Below are 19,715 nucleotides of genomic sequence, written 5' to 3' on the forward strand. Positions count from 1 at the left end.
CAATTGAATTAATTAATAATTAATTAAGCGTATTTTTAGATCATTTTAGGTTTCTAGAGCATAATATTACTAATTTTGAATGTTCATAAACATTTTTTTTAGTGCATAAAATGTATAGACCTGTATAAATAATTAATTATTTATAATATTTAAAATATGTATTGGTTAAAACGTTAGTCAATACCTAACTCATTAGTTACTTTTAATTAGTGGTATTACATACATCACTGTTTTGTTAGTTATTTTCGTTACTGCAATTACTAACATTATAGCCTAACTAAGCGTAACGCCGTTACTAATACTTAAAGTATCTGTTTAATATAATCTGAAGATTTGATATAATAACAATTTTAGCCCGTCAATTTGCGGTAATCAGAATGATCGAGTATGCGGCAACGGACCATCATTACAGTTTGTGTTCGAAATTGACGGTGCGTATCAGAGCACAACAGAAAAAATATTGAATTATTTCACTACGAATTTTAAGGCGGTACACAAGTACTTAAAACGTCTGGAATATGTACACATTATTTACAGGGACAACGAAGATATCGATCGAGGAAGTATCGAAAACGAAACCAGTAAGTATTTAGCCACTTATTGATGCATCTGCACGAAATCCACTAATTGGATAGCGTTGAAATGTAAATAGATATATAATATCTTTTTATTTTTTCAGGCATAATTAATTTTCGAATAATGTTAGAAAAATACAGACAACAAATAACTGACGTAGACAAAATAAAGACCGTACAAATGTTGGGCATGTTTCATTTAAAATTACATCTTTTAAAAAATGTTGCTAAACCGACCTGCGAATATTTATTAGAGCTAGTGGAAAAAACGATTGTAAAGTATGTGCGGGATCATACTTAAACAGTATGTAAAAAAACTATCTTATAATAAAATATACCTTCATTTAGAGCGGGAAAACGGTTGGTGAATGAACTGTCAAACGAGATAAATGATTCGCTCAAGTACCTCCACACTTCACCATCTACTGCTGCACAATACGTAGATTATAAAAAGTTCCTGGAACATTTTTCCATAAGGGTTTGCGTTTGAACAATATAATAATATTACCTACACACTAACGTTCCAAGGAAATTAACAGTAATCCTTAACGTGATTTAATATTTCAGTTGGACAAGATAGATAAAAATCAAAATTATATTAGAGAACTTTATGACTTGGCTGAAAAATTTGATGTGCCCGTTCCTGATGAGGATATCGACAATTATGATGTTAATAACAGTATTATTACTCTGTGGTTTATAGTTAAATAATAATTTATGCAATTTGTATATAATATGTATTTACAGAAATTTGCAGAAGCGCTAACTACTTTACATACAGCTTTTGAGGACATTAACAATGAACAAGACAAACTAATTGGAGAATTCGTCAAAAAAATTGAAATTCATATAACAGACATGATTCAAGATGTGGAACAAATAAATGCTGAGGCCAATGTAATGATGTATAAGATAAAATGTATATGATGTATATAATATACAGCCTAGGGAGTAGTATTCCAAATACAGTATTCGTAATAATTGTTTTAATAATATTTTTTCCAAAAGTATTTAATGCTAATATACTGAATACCTTTGAAAGCATTTGAAATACTTTTATAGTATTAAAATAAATTTTTCTTTTGTTGTAAATCATAAATTATTATGATTATAAATTGTTACACAAATATAATATATTTAAACATTGGCTATAATTCCAAATATTCCCAAAAAAAGTATAATTTTTTTAATATCTAAACAAAAACTATTTTAAGCGTATTTGAAATAGTTGTATAGTATTTTAAACTCTTTATTTAATATACTATTTTTCATAAGCATTTGAGTATTTTACCTATATCTTACATTTACAATGTATGAACCATTATGAAATATTTAGTATCATTAGTTATATTGATTTTCAGGAATTGTGGTTAACTGATATTAACAGTAATAAAGAAGAAGTAAAATTGGCATTATCGAAGCTCAATAACAGATTAGTAGAACGCCAAGAAGAATCGAATTTGTATGAGTCTTACCAAGGTTTCTTTTTAGTAGAGATGACTAAGTTTGATATTCTAAGCGATGCAAGTGAAGCTGTAGGACTCAGAATCTTGCTGTGGGATAGTTTGGACGAATGGGAAAAGAAAATGTCTATTTGGGAAGAAGATCATTTTCATAATTTAGAAGTAGAACAAATGAACACATTCTTAGCAGTAAATTTAAATTACGTAATGCAATTTAAAAAAAGTATTCCTGCATGCAAGCTTGTTGATCTTATTGACCAAAAAGTACAGTCATTCAAACAAAAAATGTCGATCATAACAATGTTAAGAAATCCAAATCTGAAGGACCATCATTGGATTAAAATCGAGCAGATCCTTGGGACGACATTTCCGACTAATCAATATCTTACTCTTATTATGCTCGAAAAATTAGGTGCTTTCAAATATGATTCTGAAATAATAGATGTTTCAATGCAAGCAAGTTCTGAAGCTACTTTAGAGGCGATATTAAAGAAAGTTGAAGATTCTTGGAAAGCTGTAGATTTGATTGTACTTCCCTACAAAAATACTAATGATCTTTTTATACTCGGATCATTGGAGGAAGTTCAATTAACATTAGAAGAAACAAATATAAACTTAAATACTCTCATTTCTTCAAAACACATAGCGATGATTAAATCAAAAGTTGAAGAATGGATAAATTCTATGGCCATTATGAATGACATTCTAGTAAGTAATATAATAAATATATTTTATAGAATATTAAATCATTTTTAACTTTAAGACCGATTCAATTGTTTGAACATAATGTGTTTAGACGGAATGGATGTTGTGCCAGAATAATTGGATTCATTTGGAATTGATATTCGGTGCACCGGACATACAACGACAACTTCCGAATGAAGCTAAATTATTTAGTCAAGTAAACAATTCATGGAAGAGTATGATGCAAAAGGTTGTAAAAAATTCTTTAGCAATAAGCACATGCACTGAAACCGACCTGTTGAAAACTCTTATAAAAAACAACCAACAATTAGAACAAATAATGTTATATTTAGAAGCATATTTAGAATCAAAAAGAGTTGTATTCCCGCGGTTCAATTTCTTAGCAAACGATGAGCTTTTAAAATTAATTGCTCAAGCTCGAAATCCTAGAGCTGTACAACCGTACATGAATAAATGTTTTGATGCTATTTGGCGAATTCAATTTGAAAACGACGACGAAGAAGGAAAACCATTACAATCGGTAATAGATGGAAAGTATAATACATCTACAGACATTATCGCTATGATATCTCCGGAAAGAGAGATCGTAAAGTTTGTGTCACTGATTAAAGCCACCGGGAACATTGAATTTTGGCTATCGAGGGTAGAAAAGGAAATGATAAATACACTACGATCGCTCATGTCCATAGCCATTAAAGATTGTGACGAAATTCCTAGAGAAAAATGGGTGTTACTACACGCTGACCAGGTTAAAATTTGAATGATTTATAGTACTGAAATATGAAACTATTCGTTTTTTCAGCTAGTAATTTTAGTATCTCAAATTACATGGTGTCGCGACGTACACGAAATCCTTAAGCTCAAATCCAACATACAAGAATCGTTGATCGAATTTGAACGAAAATGTTTTAAATTAAGTATTTCTACCACAAATCGCATTAAAATCTGCGTTATAATTTCGATTTTTATCACTAATGTTGAAGGCTTGTCGTTTTAGGACTTGAATGATTTGTCAACAATGGTTCGACAAGGACGTTTGACCAAACTCCAATGTTCCGGAGTACGAGCATTGATCACCGTCGATGTTCACGCAAGAGATATTATATCTTTTATGGTCGTCCGAAAAATTAATAGCGAGGAGCACTTCGAATGGTTGAAACAACTTCGTTACTATTGGGATACGGTGGACGGTTGTGTCGCGTACTCGGCCAATGCTCGTTGGTTGTATGCTTTCGAATATCTAGGTTCATCCCCTCGATTAGTGATAACGCCGTTGACTGACCGATGCTACTTATGCATGATGATTGCGCTTCAGTTATGTTTAGGATGTGCATTGTCTGGACCCTCAGCTACCGGAAAAACTGAAACGGTCAAGGACCTCGCGAAAGCGTTAGCTACACAATGTGTCGTATTCAACTGTTCTGATGGATTGAATTATAAGGTGCAGAGTTGTTTCAGATTTACAACGGCAACATTCATGTGAAAAAATTAATAAACATTAATCTCTTCTTTTATTATAGACGATGGGTAGATTCTTTTCTGGCTTAGCTCAATCGGGATCTTGGTGTTGTTTCGACGAGTTTGACCGGGTAGGGATTGAAGTACTATCGGTCATCGCGCAACAGCTAATCACTATCACGAACGCAAAACTGACTAATGCCAATAAGTTCACATTTGAAGGTCGAGAGATTAGACTTATTAGGACATGTGCAGCATTTATAACGATAAATCCAGGATATGTTGGAAGAAGCGAACTACCCGATAATCTACAAGCATTGTTTAGATCTGTGGCAATGATGATCCCAGACTATAGTTTAATTGCCGAGGTTGTATTGTATTCTGAAGGGTTTGAGTTGTCAAAAATGCTGTCTCATAAAATAGTAAAAATGTATCAATTGTGCAGTGAACAGCTTTCCATTCAAAACCACTATGATTTTGGAATGAGGTAATCAGTATTTGATTTATTTCAAGTATTATATTTTAATCCAACAAATATTTTGTGTTATTGTAGAGCTATAAAAAGTGTTTTAGTAATGGCGGGCTTCTTGAGACGAGAAAATCTTCTCATTGAAGATAATTTAGTCGTAATCAAAGCATTGACAGATAGTAATTTACCGAAATTTCTAAAAGATGATGCCATATTATTCAAGGTATGGAATACAATTTTAAACTGCCTTTGAAACATAATGTACAAAATATAATAACATAGTTCAAACTTTAGGATATATTAAACGATCTATTTCCCGGAGTTTTCTTACCAGAACAAGATTATGAAATATTTCTATCGACTGCCAAAGACGTAATGGAAAGTGAAGGCTATCAAATTAAAGAATGCATTTATGTAAAAGTTATACACTTATTGCAGACAATAATTGTCCGACATGGTATCATGACTGTTGGTTCGGCAGGAAGTGGAAAAACTGCGGTTTTAAAAATACTTGGTAAAACATTATCAGAGCTTTACAATAAGAAAATAGGAAACCAACATTACAGACCAGTGAACATATACCAACTGAATCCTAAAGCGATTACTATCAGCGAACTTTACGGTCGACTGGATCTCCATACAATGGAATGGAGAGACGGATTACTAGGAAAAATTATAAGAAAAACAGTTCAAGAGGAAAAGGAGGAATTTCAGTGGGTGGTATGCGACGGCCCCGTAGATGCAATATGGGTCGAAAATCTAAATACCGTACTTGACGATACTAAGATTTTGTGTCTGGCCAATTCCGAACGCATAAAATTGAGCTCTTGGGTAAGGGTTTTAATGTTTTATATTCTAAATTATCGGCTTAACATTAATATAGATTATATAGGTATTATAAAATAACGTACAATTATAATTTACAGGTTAGAATGATTTTTGAGGTTGGTGATTTGTCACAAGCATCACCTGCTACAGTTAGCAGATGTGGAATTGTTTATATGGACATATCGGACCTAGGATGGTTACCATACGTACACTCGTGGGCAAATAGATTACAAAATGATGTTATTAAAAGTAGTGCAGAATTAAAAAACTATTTAGTGTCACTATTCGAAACTTATGTCAACGAAGGTTTTTCATTTATTGACAAATATTGTTTGGCTCCCATTAAACAGGTACCACTATTTTTTCATTTAATTAATCTTCAAATAAAAATTGTAAAAAGATTTGCGTTGATACTATAATTACACTTTGTTTCAGGTTGAAATTAGTAAAGCTACTACGATGTGCACCATTCTCGAATCTCTATTAACTGACCCGGGTAGTTTTGATGCGTCAACAGAAGTTTCAAAAGTCCAAAAATATATTTACCAATCATTTATATTTTCATATTTGTGGTCTCTGGGATCGAATTTAGTCGATTCATCTCAAATAAAATTCGAAAATTTCGTTTTCAATCAATTCGCAGACAAATCTGAATATGGTATTCTACCTGGAATGAAACTATTCGACGTGTATCTAAACATGGAAAATAAAAAGTTTGAGGATTGGAATACCATCGTCCCAGATTTTGTGTACAAGTCCGGTACACCTTATCACGAATTACTAGTTCCTACAGTAGATAGCATTCGGTATACACACGTTGTAGAAATGATACTACAAATGAGTCAACCAGTGATGTTGACTGGAACAACAGGTGTGTAAAAATAATTAAACATGAGTAAAACTATCTATAATACCATTATCGTACAATAATTTTAGGTGTAGGTAAGAATTCGGTAGCAAATTTTGTCATGCAATACTTGACATCTAAGGGTGACTGGATAACTGGAACGATCGATTTCTCTGCGTACACAAATAGTAACAGGACCCAAGAATTATTGGAATCAAAATTAGTAAAAAAAAAACGAAATCGTTTCGGTGCACCGGTAAATAAACGTTTGGCGCTTTTTATCGATGACGTCAACATGCCGATACCCGAAGTTTACGGTGCTCAACCTCCTATTGAATTACTAAGACAGCTTTTGGATTCTGGTGGCATATATGATAGAGATAAGCTCGATTGGAAAGACATAGAGAATGTTATTTTGTGCACCATCTGCGCACCTCCAGGAGGAGGACGAAATCTATTAACTCCGAGATTTACAAGACACTTATCAGTGATTTTCATGCCCATTATGAGTGAAAATTCTCTGAGAACTATATTCACCTCTATTTTGGACGGGTTTCTTGAAGAGTTTCCTCCAAATATAGCTGGTTCTAGTTCAGAAATAGTGCAAGCCAGTGTTGAAATTTATTTGCGAATTTCAGAAGACCTGTTACCGACTCCGGCCAAGCCACACTATATTTTTAATCTTAGAGATTTGTCGAAGACCATACAAGGAGTCTTGCAAGCTAATTTCATCACAATACCAGATAAAACACATTTATACAGGTATATTGCAGTAGTCATGACTCACAACACAAGATATTAACTCACTTATAAATTCAAAATTTAAAAAAAATATTGTGAAAAATTCTGTATTGTTAACTACGAATCAATCAAATTTTTGAAAATATGCACAAATAATATTTAAAACTTAAAATTTAAGTTTTTTAGGGGTATTTTAGGGGTAATTATGTTAAAAACATAAATAACACAATATGCTTAACATGTCATTAAGAATAATATTTATTGATAGAATGTTTTATTTGTTTTACTCGCAGGCTATGGTATCACGAAACATTGCGTGTGTATCACGACCGTTTGGTTTGCCAAAAAGACAGGTCATATTTCTTTAACCTTCTTCAGGATGTGTGCATGCGTTATTTTAACACTACTGTGTTAGACTTTTCCGAATCTACAAACAAAAATTCATCACGTCCTCCAGTGTTATTATTTGGTGATTTCGTGAATCCAGTTTCAAAAGAGAGACGGATTTACGAAGAAATAATTAATATCGATAAATTAAAAACCACATTGGTTGAAAATTTAACAGATTTCAATATAGTTTATAATAAAAACATGCACATCATATTTTTCATGGACGCCATCGAGCATGTCACACGCATTGCAAGGATATTGAGATCCGAAAGAGGAAACGCTTTACTCGTCGGAGTTAATGGAATAGGCAAACAATCGTTGACAAAATTATCTTCACACCTTAACAATTTTAAGTAAGTATACGTTATGGTTACATAATATAGATACAAACATGAAAAACAAATATATGTCTATATTGGAAATTAATTTATTTCGCGTTAATTTTTATTATATTCAGATATTTTCAAATCGAGTTAACAAAATCATATAATCATACTACTTTTCGTGAAGACCTAGTGAGTCTTTATCTCAACACCGGTGTGAAATTTGAAAACACCACATTTTTATTCACGGATAATCAGATAGTGGAAGAAGAATTTTTAGAAGATATAAACAATATTTTAATCTCAGGTAAATCAATGTTTGGCACAAGCATGATACTAAAAACTAATAATGTAATTAAATATTATTTATGAATAATACTTATTTAATATTTTATAATATCTATTCAAGGGGAAGTACCAAATTTATTTAAACTTGATGACTTGGAGAAGGTGATAACTGCTTGCCGGCCGGCAGCATTGAGTTTGGGAATCGACGGCCAGAACCAAGAAGCGATGTTCAGGTTTTTCATTCAGCGCGTACGTTCTAAACTCCATCTTGTAGTATCCATGAGTTCGATCGGCGATGCGTTTAGACGAAGATGCCGGCTGTTTCCTTCGTTGGTTTATAACTCGACAATAGATTGGTTTGACGATTGGCCGACCGAAGCTCTTTTGTCTGTGGCTCACCAAAGTTTAGACGAGGCTTTTGGACGACAAGAAAACCCAGACCTCGTCGATAGTCTAACGAGTATGTGTCACAACATGCATTTGACGATCAGTCGAGCCACTGAAAAGTTTTGCAGACAAACGGCTAGGCATTGTTACGTAACTCTCAGGAGTTATTTGGAATTTCTCAAGTTATACGTGACAATGCGGGGATCACAAACTAACAAGATTAAAGACGATTCGGATCGAATTTCGAATGGCTTGCGTAAGTTGTACGAGACATTTGACATGGTCGGAGATATGAAAACAAAATTAAAATCAATGGCACCGGCACTGTTAGAGAAAAATGAAGCCACTTCAAAATTAATGGAAGGGTTGACGAGAGAAAAGGCGAGCGTAGATAAGGTGCGGCAAATAGTGCTTGTGGAAGAGACAGCAGCGAAAATGAAAGCTTCGGCCGCGCAGGAAATAGCTGAAGACGCGCAAAGAGACCTTACTTTGGCTATGCCGGCCATGGAAGCGGCTAAAGCAGCATTAGAGTCACTCAACAAAAACGATATAAACGAGCTTCGGATGTTAAGCAAGCCACATAAACTTGTTCAGACCGTTATGGAAGCCGTGTGTTTATTATTGGCAAAAAAGTAAGTAATCTGAATACATATACATAATACATATACAAGGTCATGTTAGGAGATCGTTTTCTCGGGTAGTAACATTTTTAAGATGTGTATTTTTTTATTAGTTTCTTTTTACAATTAATAAGGAACAAAAACCCTGAATAAATTTTAAATTACTTTTAATAAATACATTCATAACAGTACATATGGTCATAATTCCTTAATTGCTTGCAATGACTATATAAATAAAGTAATTTTCCCGTGGTGATAAATTTTTTAATACGATTCTGCTCATACTTAGTAACTTACTTAAAGGGTAAATAACTGTTATAATTTTATTATTTTTTTGTTTAGAACTGATTGGACTTCAGCCAAAACCGTACTAGGAGATGCCAATTTTCTAAAAGCTCTACAAGACTACGATACAGACAATATATCTGATAAAATGATCAATCAACTTAAGCCTTATATAGAAGATCCAGATTTCAATCCACAGAAAGTAGCTACTCAATCAAAAGTGGCCAAATCGATGTGCATGTGGGTTCGAGCAGTTCACAGTTACTATTTAGTATATCGAATAGTAGAACCCAAAAGAAAGAAGTAAACAATTTAATTTTAATTTAATTTACCTAACACCGAAAATATAGTTATCATAATGATAATTCAAATTATCGTATAATCATTACAATAAAAATAAATATATATCATATTATTCGTAATTCATCCTTAATGAATGGACCTATGGACCATATCGTTCTACTGATATAAAAAGGTATGTAATTAAATGTGAATGGGTTGGCTAGTTAAAATGGATTTCAACTTAAGAACGTTGGCCTTAAGTATAAAAAACTAGGGTCACCTTCATTAATAGTAAAGACTAATGACTATAATATGACGTCTATATAGTATAATAAATAATAATAATGTTTTGTGTCCGGATTTATATTCTGTTAAAAAAATAATTATATATTTATATTTATATTTGTATTGATCAATGATCATAACATTTATAGCTAATGATAGTTCATATAAATATATTTTTTTAAATGTATGTAAATTGTATAATATTTCTTTACATTTTAGATTCTGAGCGGAGCAATGAATGTATTGATTTAACAATGAAGAGTGTTTTTTATTTATATTTTTAGTTTGTGTACTCGATAAATAGTTGAAATAATGCTTTGATTTTAAACTTCGATATCTTTTCTAGTGGGAAAGTGAATCTAGTTAGTGCATTTGGGAGGTTAACATTTAAAACTCACAGTAATTTTCAAAAGCTCCAGGAAAATCAAAAAAAAATTAAGGAAAAACAGGCATATTTTCAAAAACCTGTTTTCAACAAAAATCTATTTTGGGTATTGGTATACTCTAAAAAATTACCGTAGATACATGAAAGGTTCACAAAATATTTATACTATCATTAATTTTCAAAATATTTTGAATTTATGTTGAGCTATTTATAGGCATATAAAATTTGCGATTTATATTAGTTTATTTTAATTAATGACGATAAAAAATTTTTCGCTTATTCAAAAATCATTAAAAATGTAATTCAAGGTTCCTTATGAGTTGTAGCAGTTGAAAAATAATAAAAATAGATAGTAACGGTTTTTTTTAATAAGTACTTAAAGTTAAAAATGTTGACAGCATTTATCAAAATCTCAAAAATGTTAAAATTGTAGTAAAAAATTTTATAATTTTCAATTTTTATAGCTAAGGATTTAAAATGTAAAATGAGAATTCTAATAAATATTTAATACTCTTACCAAAAAGTCTATATTTATATAAACACAGTTATTTTTTACTGACATTTTAAGTTAAAATTTGGATGAAATTAGATATTTTTAAGGATAACGATTTTAGATATTTTCTTGTTATTTAAAAATATTATTCGTAGGCACCTATACTTTAAACTTTTAGGGTATACTATTATATTTTATACACACAATGACATTTTCAAATGCAATTTATTCAGCAAAAGTTAATTAAACCTTCTGTAGTACTAATTCCTAATAGTAAAATAAATAACTTTAATCACTAAAATATATATTACTTAGTAAAAAGTAATATTATAGGCTGACAGATCGTAATCGCTCATTATCGTGTTTCGTTTACAATGATTTTATATAATTTAATTAACATTTCACACATACATTACAACTTTCTAGACACCACTTGTTTTAAGATACCCACTTGCCCGCTTTTTTTATATAAAAAGAAATATGAAAATATTTTTAAAATAAAATTGGCATAATATCATTAAACAATTAATTATAATCATCGTTCATTTTATTAAGCTTGGAAAATAAGTTAAGTCCTCTTATGTCATTGTGTATAACTAATATGCCTATAACTCCAGGCAACAAGAAGCTGAAGATGAACTCAATGTCGTGTTGAAAGAACTAAGAACAAAACAAAAAATGTTAGCTGATGTAGAAGAACGTCTACAAAAACTCGAAGACATTTACGACCAGAGCGTTTCAGAAAAGAACAAATTAGAGTTGAACATAGAGAGAACGCAATCGCGGTTAAACCGGTCAGATTTACTAGTCGCGGCGCTGAGCGACGAACAGCAGAGATGGGAAAACAGTTTGAAGGTATTTTTTAATATTTTATTCACGCGTATAACTGCATGTATTCTGACAAACGCGTTTTATTGTTGCAGACGTACTCTCGACGTCTCTTGACCATAGCTGGAGACATAATAATAGCAGCTGGAAGCATCACCTATCTGGGTCCATTTACGGATGGCTATCGTAAGGAGATAACCCTTTCATGGTTACATGAGTTAACGCGACACAACTTAGGACATTCACCGAATTATTCCCTGAGTTCTGTGTTGGTCGATCCTTCTGAGCTGCGGTTGTGGAATGTCTGTGGTCTGCCCCAGGATTCGTTTTCAACGGACAGTATGATAATCGCGACAAGAGCAAGTCGATGGCCACTGATGATAGACCCTCAAGGGCAGGCAAACAAATGGATCAAGGCTTTAGAAGCAGACAACTCTCTAAGGACGTGCAGAGGTACGGATTCCGTCGATGACCTGACGGACGCGATTGTCGATGCTGTCAGGCTGGGTGGTGCAGTTTTAATCGAAGGCCTCGATGAGCACATAAGCCCTGCACTCAGATCCACGCTGGAGAACGTCACGTTTTTACGAGTAACTTGATTCAAAGTTCAAACATAAATCTATACACATTCCAAAATGAGGCCAAAACACTATAGATTTCACTCCAATCTAGCAAATCACACAAATCCCATTATCTCTAAACCTATTGTCTCGTACTATTCCCAGATCCTGCAAGAAATCTAAAACAAAATATTAGTACGTGATCGGATAGCAAATAATAACACTATTTATTCCATAACATATAGTCGCATAAGTAAATAAATGTATTAACAAGTCATTCATACTTAATTAACTTATCATATTATATTTTATGCATATCGCAATCACATAAGTAATTTATAACTACCAATTTTATAATTTTAAAATTTAAAAAAAACTTGATTCCATAGACTTTCCGAAAAATACTAGTTGTGATGTATAAATATTATTGTTTATAATCGTTAAATCGGTAATAGGATGGACGTCTTTTGATGCGAATCGGAAATGCCGACGTCGAATACGACTGCAAGTTCAGATTCTACATGACGACCAAAATGTCAAATCCTCATTACCAACCAAACGTGTGGATACACGTGACGATGATAAATTTTATGGTAACGCCAACAGGATTAGAAGATCAGTTATTGGTGTTAGTAATTATATATACATATCTAAATAGAAGTTTCAACTATAATATTATGTAGGTACCTAATTTTAATTTTGTTTTCAAATAGTGACGTTGTACGATTAGAAAGGCCCGATTTAGAAGAGAAACGGACTGAAACAAATGTTATTATAAATAACGACAACAATCTATTAAAAGAAATGGAAGAAAAAATGTTGAGAATGCTATACATGTCAGAGGGGAACATTTTAGATGATGAAGAACTCATCGATACGCTCAACAACAGCAAGGTTTACTAACATAACGTTTTGTATTTATTTACATTTTTATGTTTGTAATTTTATTTTTATTTTTCAGGAATCGTCAATTATTATCGCTGGGCGTTTGATTGATGCGGAAGAAACCGAAAAAAGCGTCAGTACTGCACGAGAGCGTTATCGAGCGATAGCAAAACGAGGTTCATGCCTTTATTTTATTGTGGCTCAACTATCTGAAATCAACATTATGTATCAGTTTTCATTGAACTATTTTAATTCTGTAAGTATTAAAAACGATAAATGTCAATATTATCGTCTTAATAAAATTACTTAATTTTAGATACTTTGCAATGTAATAAAAAACAGTAACAAATCGATGAAAATCGACGTGAAATTGCCAACCATGATCGAAGATATTACACTGGCAATTTATTCGAATATTTCTAGAGGCCTGTTTGAACATCATAAATTAATATTCAGTTTCTTGCTCAGCATCAACGTAAATTTACAAATCGGTAAAATCACCAATGCCGAATGGAATTTTTTGGTTCATGGGCCTGCGGCTACAGCAAAGAAACACGTCCCGGAGAAACCATTGGTATTGGCATTGACGGAAGACGTGTGGAAAACTGTAAACTACATGACTGAAGTGTTTCCTAAGTTTAAAAGTCTTTCGGAAAACTGCACTGGGCGAATACAAATCAAACTTGGCGATTTCGCTCTGAATATTCATTTAGATCCTGAAAATAATAACCCAGCAGTAAATTGGGATTCAATTTTGAATTCATTTGAAAAACTTATGATTATAAGAGCATTTAAAGAAGAAAAATTAATTTGCGCGATCTCTAATTACGTTAGTGTCGAACTCGGTAAAAAGTTTGTCGAAAGTCCGGAAGTTTCTCATCGTTTATTGTACACCAATACGTCTTCGACATTACCGTTAATTTTCATACTCAGTCCAGGTTCAGATCCATTTGAGTCTTTCCAAAAGTTTTCAGCGGAATTCGGAACAATAGACAAGTTACATACAATATCTCTAGGCCAGGGCCAGGGACTTATTGCAGAAAAGCTAATAAAAGATGGCAAAGAACAGGGGAACTGGGTTTTCTTACAAGTAATATCCTAGTCATAAATCGTGTTTTGTTATGACACTGTAACATATAGGTAAACCAAGTTATTTCAAACATTATTTTTAGAATTGTCATTTAGCACCGTCGTGGTTGCATCACATGGACAATTTAGTTCAAGAACTGATCAATAACCCGTTGGATGTCAACCAAAATTTCAGACTGTTCTTGAGTTCAGTGCCGTCAAAAACTTTTCCTACTTTCGTCCTACAAAATTCGTTGAAAGTTACTATTGAACCGCCAAAAAGCTTGCGAGCAAAAATGAAAAAATCTTTTGCAAATATGAACATAGATTTCTTTGAAGACAATGGTAATATCAACATTTTACTGAATAGTATTACAATAATATTTCTACTATTTTACTCACCTATTAACTACATAATAAACTGGTACCGAAATAGCTTTTGGATCTGATTGGCAAAAAATGGTATTCGGGCTATGTTTTTTCCACGCTGTCATATTAGAAAGAAAGAAATTCGGATCACTTGGGTGGAACGTACCGTACGCATTTACTGACAGTGACCAAGAATACACTATGCACTTACTACATACGTATTGCTTAACTGCAAAAGAAATACCCTGGAAAGCCTTGCAATACATCACTGTTGAAATAAACTATGGTAGCAGAGTTAACGATTATTGGGATCAAAAAACTCTGAATACGATACTATTGAATTTCTTAGGACCTCGTACACTTGATTCAAGTAATTAACGAGAGCAAATTACTGTTAAATACGAGTATAGATCTAATAATAGACTATTAAATATATTTTCAGATTATAAATACTCAGAGTCTGGTGTTTACATTTGTCCGGAAATAAAAAACTGTACCACGATCGATAACTATAAGAAATTAATTGATAAATTACCAATAACGGAAGAACTAGAAATATTCGGAATGCACATAAATGCCAACATAGCGTATCAAGTATGAATTGGATTTGTGAAATTTGTATGTAGGTATATAAATAGTTATTATGACCTAATTATATTTAAAAGGCTAGAGAAACACAAGAGGCGTTACGTGCAATCGTTTGTGTCTACCCGAAATCACTAACAGTACCTGCTTGTAAACCAGATGACGAAATCGTTATAGACGTAGCTGTCGATATTTCCAAAAGACTTACTAACTTTATAGATTTTCATCAATCCCATTTTACAATATTGAAACCAGACGAAAAAGGACGATTGCCTCCATTATCTACAGTCTTATCACAAGAGATCGGACGTTTTAATACATTACTCGACGTCGTGCACAATACTTTAACTGACCTACGTAATGCTGTCGAAGGACATACGATAATGTCTAGAGAATTAGAAACAGTTTACTGGTCATTCATGAACAATACTGTAATATAATAATAATAATAATAATTTGTAACATTTAATAAATTAGAAAACGTTGAAGGTACCGACAATGTGGCAGAACAGAGCGTATCCCTCGCTGAAGACATTGGGTAGTTGGATCAAAGACTTGATATTAAGACTTGACTTTATTAATGTGAGTTGTATATTTTGATGGTTTTTATCAAGTGGTAATAATAAGTGAAAATAATACAAAACATATATTTAGAACTGGACAAAATTTGGAAATCCTCCCTCTTACTGGATATCTGGTTTGTATTTTCCACAATGTTTTATCACCGGATGTCTTCAAAGGCACGCCAGGAAATATGGCATACCCGTATATAGCTTAAAAGTCGATTTTGAACTTACCAGCACTGTTCTGGCACAAGAGGACATTTCTGCCATGCACTCGACCAGTTTAAAAGAAGAAACTCAAGTTTATAAAGGTTTGACGGAAAGAGGTGATGGTGTTTACATACACGGGCTGTTTCTATGCGCTGGACGCATCGACTTGACCAGCAAACGTCTCGTTGATCCCATTCCCGGTAATTATTCTCAAATTTTACCGTCGAACTTAATACGTGTACCTACTATACCTATTATTCTACTACCAAAACGTTGTTGTTGCGACCTTTGCAAAACTTAGTATATTATTGTCTACGTTATTCAATTGATTCCAGGTGACTTGTATTCTCAACTACCGGTTGTACAATTAATTCCATCCGTAGAAATATATGAAAAAAGATTACGATATAATTGTCCTGTGTATAATACCACAGCTCGAACAGGTGTTCCTTCGACCACTGGACATAGTACACATTTTGTGATTGCCATGCTATTACCGACAGACTTTCCAGAGAGCTATTGGATACTAAAGGGAACCGCTCTAATTGCTCAAATATAAAATAAATAAATTTCTCATTTCTTCTAACCATATTATATCATATCGCATTCGATATACGTGTTTACATTTTAAACACTGATCAGTTGATGAGTCATATTTTTTTATTCATAATATAATAACATCATATTAATATATTATAATATTAATCCGTAAATCGTTAATCCGTACTTCACGGATCCATTATCGTTAAATTTAAAACAAATTGTTACATTATTAAAGTATTATAGAAGTATTTAAAATTGTTGTGTACGTCATTTTATAGATAAAAATATCTTGGCTTATTCAATTATATAGGTTTTGTGTAAGATCTGCCAGAAATCCAGATGGTAATATTTTTAAATAATTAGTTTAAGACAATTTCAATAGAAATGTCAAATGGTGGTTTAATTTAAGTAAATCACAAGGTAATAATAATATACTGTACAAAACATGTGTATGAGTGGCGTGAGAGTACTCAAGATTCAATGGCTATGTTACATCTCAGAATGCTGTGGTACTGCGAACTGCCTTATAAGTTGTGTTCCCATTCGCCTAATTTTAACGCGCAAGCTAAGCATTTGTCAAGGATCAAACCTAAGTATTTGGCGTTAGTAACCAATACCGATGGTATAATTTTATTTGACATAAGGATCTAATAGTGATTACGCCTTGCCTAAAAGTAAAGGTTATTATGAAGATTTTTCGTTAATTATTTTTACTTTCCATTTAAAATACCATGCTTCCGTGTCGTTAAAATGTCCTTACAAACGTTTTCAGACGACAAAATGTTTGTCATTGGAAGTAAAATAACTTTGTCAGAGAAAAATTCAGCTACTTAGGTGTAGAGAGAAATTGGTTGGTTATCGGCGTATATTTAGTAAAGAATTGTGGAAGTGATAGGTTTGAGAACTCAGAGCCTACTATAGTTACAAAGTGACAATTTTCTAGATAAGACTTGAAAAATAAGAAGTTGGGAGGAGGAGAAGTTCTTTTAATTTAAACAAGAGACCGGTGTGCTAGACTTTGTTGAAGGCTTAAGCAACGTCAAAGAGACTGCAGAACGGTAAAGTTTGTTTTCAAAAAGTAGTCGATGGCGCCGATTAGGCGATGAATCTAGTGGATGGTGGAGTGCTTATTGTGAAAACCAAATTTGATCTGAGAGATCATATTTTTATCTTTAAAGAGTTTCAATATACGTCTGATAATTTATTTTTTACATAGTTTTGCAAGCTTATTTGACGGAAGGAGGGTGAAATATCCGGGGAATAATATTATTACTAAAATCTTCCATTGGAGGGGAAAATTTGAGTTTTAGTACATAATTAAGAATGTGGGTTAAGCGAATAAGTGTTTTTTAGAGATTTTTCGAGCTATCTCAGGTGATTTTTTAAAAGGAAAATATTGAGTGCAGTATTGGACTTCGATGTAGGGAACGATTTGGTGGCAAAATAAAGCGGTAAAGAGGAAGAGAGGGAGTTTTCAATATTTTCGTCAAGAATATTGACAATAGTCAATATCATTATGAGATTGAATTTCGATAGAGGTAAACAAAAAGTTACTGCTTGCTCCTTATCTGTTTTGCACCAATTACCATTACTATTTTGTATTGGGACTTGGGTAGTTGTGTGTTTAAGGCAGCTGCGGGTTGTCCTCCAGAGAGATCCACCTTTTTCTGTGAGTGAGGAGGTCCAGTTATTGAATGACTCGTTTCTTAGTTTGCTTAGCATACGTTTCAAAGATGATGCGAGGTTGTTGAAAAAGTTTTTGTCGGATAGTAGTCTAGAACGTTGCCTTCGAGTTCTAGCACGGTGTTTTTGAGTAATTAACTCTCGAACGTGAGCTGAACTTGAAAGTGAGTTTGAATTGTAGTTTTGAGAAGTAGTTGAATTCCAAACAGCTAATTGGATGGATTCGGTTTAATTGTAGACTGCGTCCTTGATATCATTTGGGGTCTTTAGGCTAGTGTTTAGGTTTATTTTTGAATCAAATATTTCACAAAACTTAGGCCAATTAATAAAACTATTTTTAAGACATGCTTTACTAAGCTTAGAAAAGGGAAGACCATCTAAGAAAAGAAAAACTGGGGGATGGTCTGAACTTGGGTGTAATACATTTTTATTAGATAATTTATGTGATCTGAAATTGTTGCCACGAAAATGGCCAAGATTCCCGGACGCTTACAGGGAGAAGTAGGCAAGTAGGTTGGATTTGGCAAATTAAGGATAATGAGATAGTTGTGTGTAACTGATTGTAATAAAGCATGTCTTTTTGAGTTTGTTGTGGGGCAGGACCAAGTTTGGTTTATTGCGTTCGGATCACCACCTACCATGAAGAAGTGATCATATGAATTGAAGAAAAAATCAAATTGTGGAGGCGTAATTTTATGCTTAAGAGGTCAATACGCTGATACAGCAGTGATTGGTACCTATATTGTTCAAGTTAATGCTGTCTATCTCCACTAGTAGGAATTCATTATAAACTAAGGGTACGGAAGTAAATTGGAGCGATGATCTGATAATGATCGTGACGCCACTGTGAGTTGTACAGTAAGGATGGCACAAGAAAAGGAAACATTAACCAAGAAATCAACATTTTGTATTGGGCGTAAAATATGTCTCATAGATCAGGGAAAATCCTTTCTCTATCCTTTTTTGTTTCACCAGTTATATGTTAAATTGTCTTCTTTCCTGAACGATGAAATTTTCCATTGAGGAACTATCTTTTTTATTTATGATTATATTTCCATTATGTATACTTGTATGATTTTAGATTCTGAGTGGAACGATGAATGTATTTATTTTACAATGATGTGTGTTTTTTTTTTATTTTTTTTTTATTTTTTATTTTTATTTTTGTGTCTGTCATCACTTTTTAGAACAGTAAAAGTGCTTGGATTTTCTTCAACAGTATCTTTTCTGATAGGAAAGTGAATCTTGTTGGTACTTTGTGGGGCTCAAAAGTAAAATTTTTCGAGTAGTTTTCAAAAGCACAGTGAAAACAAAAGAAAAATTAAGGAAAACGAGAATTTTTACGCAAAATCTGTTTTCGAAAAAATCGATTTTGGTTTTTGGTGAAACTCTTAAACAAAGGATCGTATATACATGAAATTTTCACTGGTAGTTTATATTTGCATTTTCTATACACGATAAAATTTTAAAATATTTTGATTTGTTTTGAACTATTTAGGCACATTTTCAGTTTCCAATTTTATTAGTATTTTTTTCTATGGATGTCTATAAAACTTTATTTGTTGGGTAAAAAAGTTTGAAAATTTAATCAAGGCTC

General features: G+C 32.6%; 1 protein-coding gene across 1 annotated transcript; it reads left to right on the forward strand.

The window, feature by feature from the left end:
• Positions 1 to 3,613: 3,613 nt before the first annotated feature.
• On the forward strand, positions 3,614 to 16,672 carry LOC132937057 (dynein axonemal heavy chain 6-like). The gene is made up of 24 exons (XM_061003891.1): positions 3,614 to 4,184; positions 4,264 to 4,688; positions 4,755 to 4,893; positions 4,965 to 5,501; positions 5,597 to 5,848; positions 5,934 to 6,369; positions 6,435 to 7,107; positions 7,380 to 7,829; positions 7,934 to 8,106; positions 8,209 to 9,106; positions 9,437 to 9,682; positions 11,442 to 11,679; positions 11,748 to 12,242; positions 12,668 to 12,840; positions 12,926 to 13,106; positions 13,174 to 13,353; positions 13,414 to 14,187; positions 14,270 to 14,510; positions 14,602 to 14,904; positions 14,977 to 15,128; positions 15,200 to 15,550; positions 15,609 to 15,701; positions 15,774 to 16,092; positions 16,228 to 16,672. The coding sequence occupies exons 1-24, from the start codon at positions 3,762 to 3,764 to the stop codon at positions 16,449 to 16,451; spliced, it is 8,376 nt and encodes a 2,791-aa protein (XP_060859874.1). The 5' UTR covers positions 3,614 to 3,761; the 3' UTR covers positions 16,452 to 16,672.
• The last annotated feature ends 3,043 nt before the right edge of the window (positions 16,673 to 19,715 follow it).

The sequence above is a fragment of the Metopolophium dirhodum genome, chromosome 1 (assembly GCF_019925205.1).
Source record: "Metopolophium dirhodum isolate CAU chromosome 1, ASM1992520v1, whole genome shotgun sequence".
Classification (NCBI taxonomy): Eukaryota; Metazoa; Arthropoda; class Insecta; order Hemiptera; family Aphididae; genus Metopolophium; species Metopolophium dirhodum.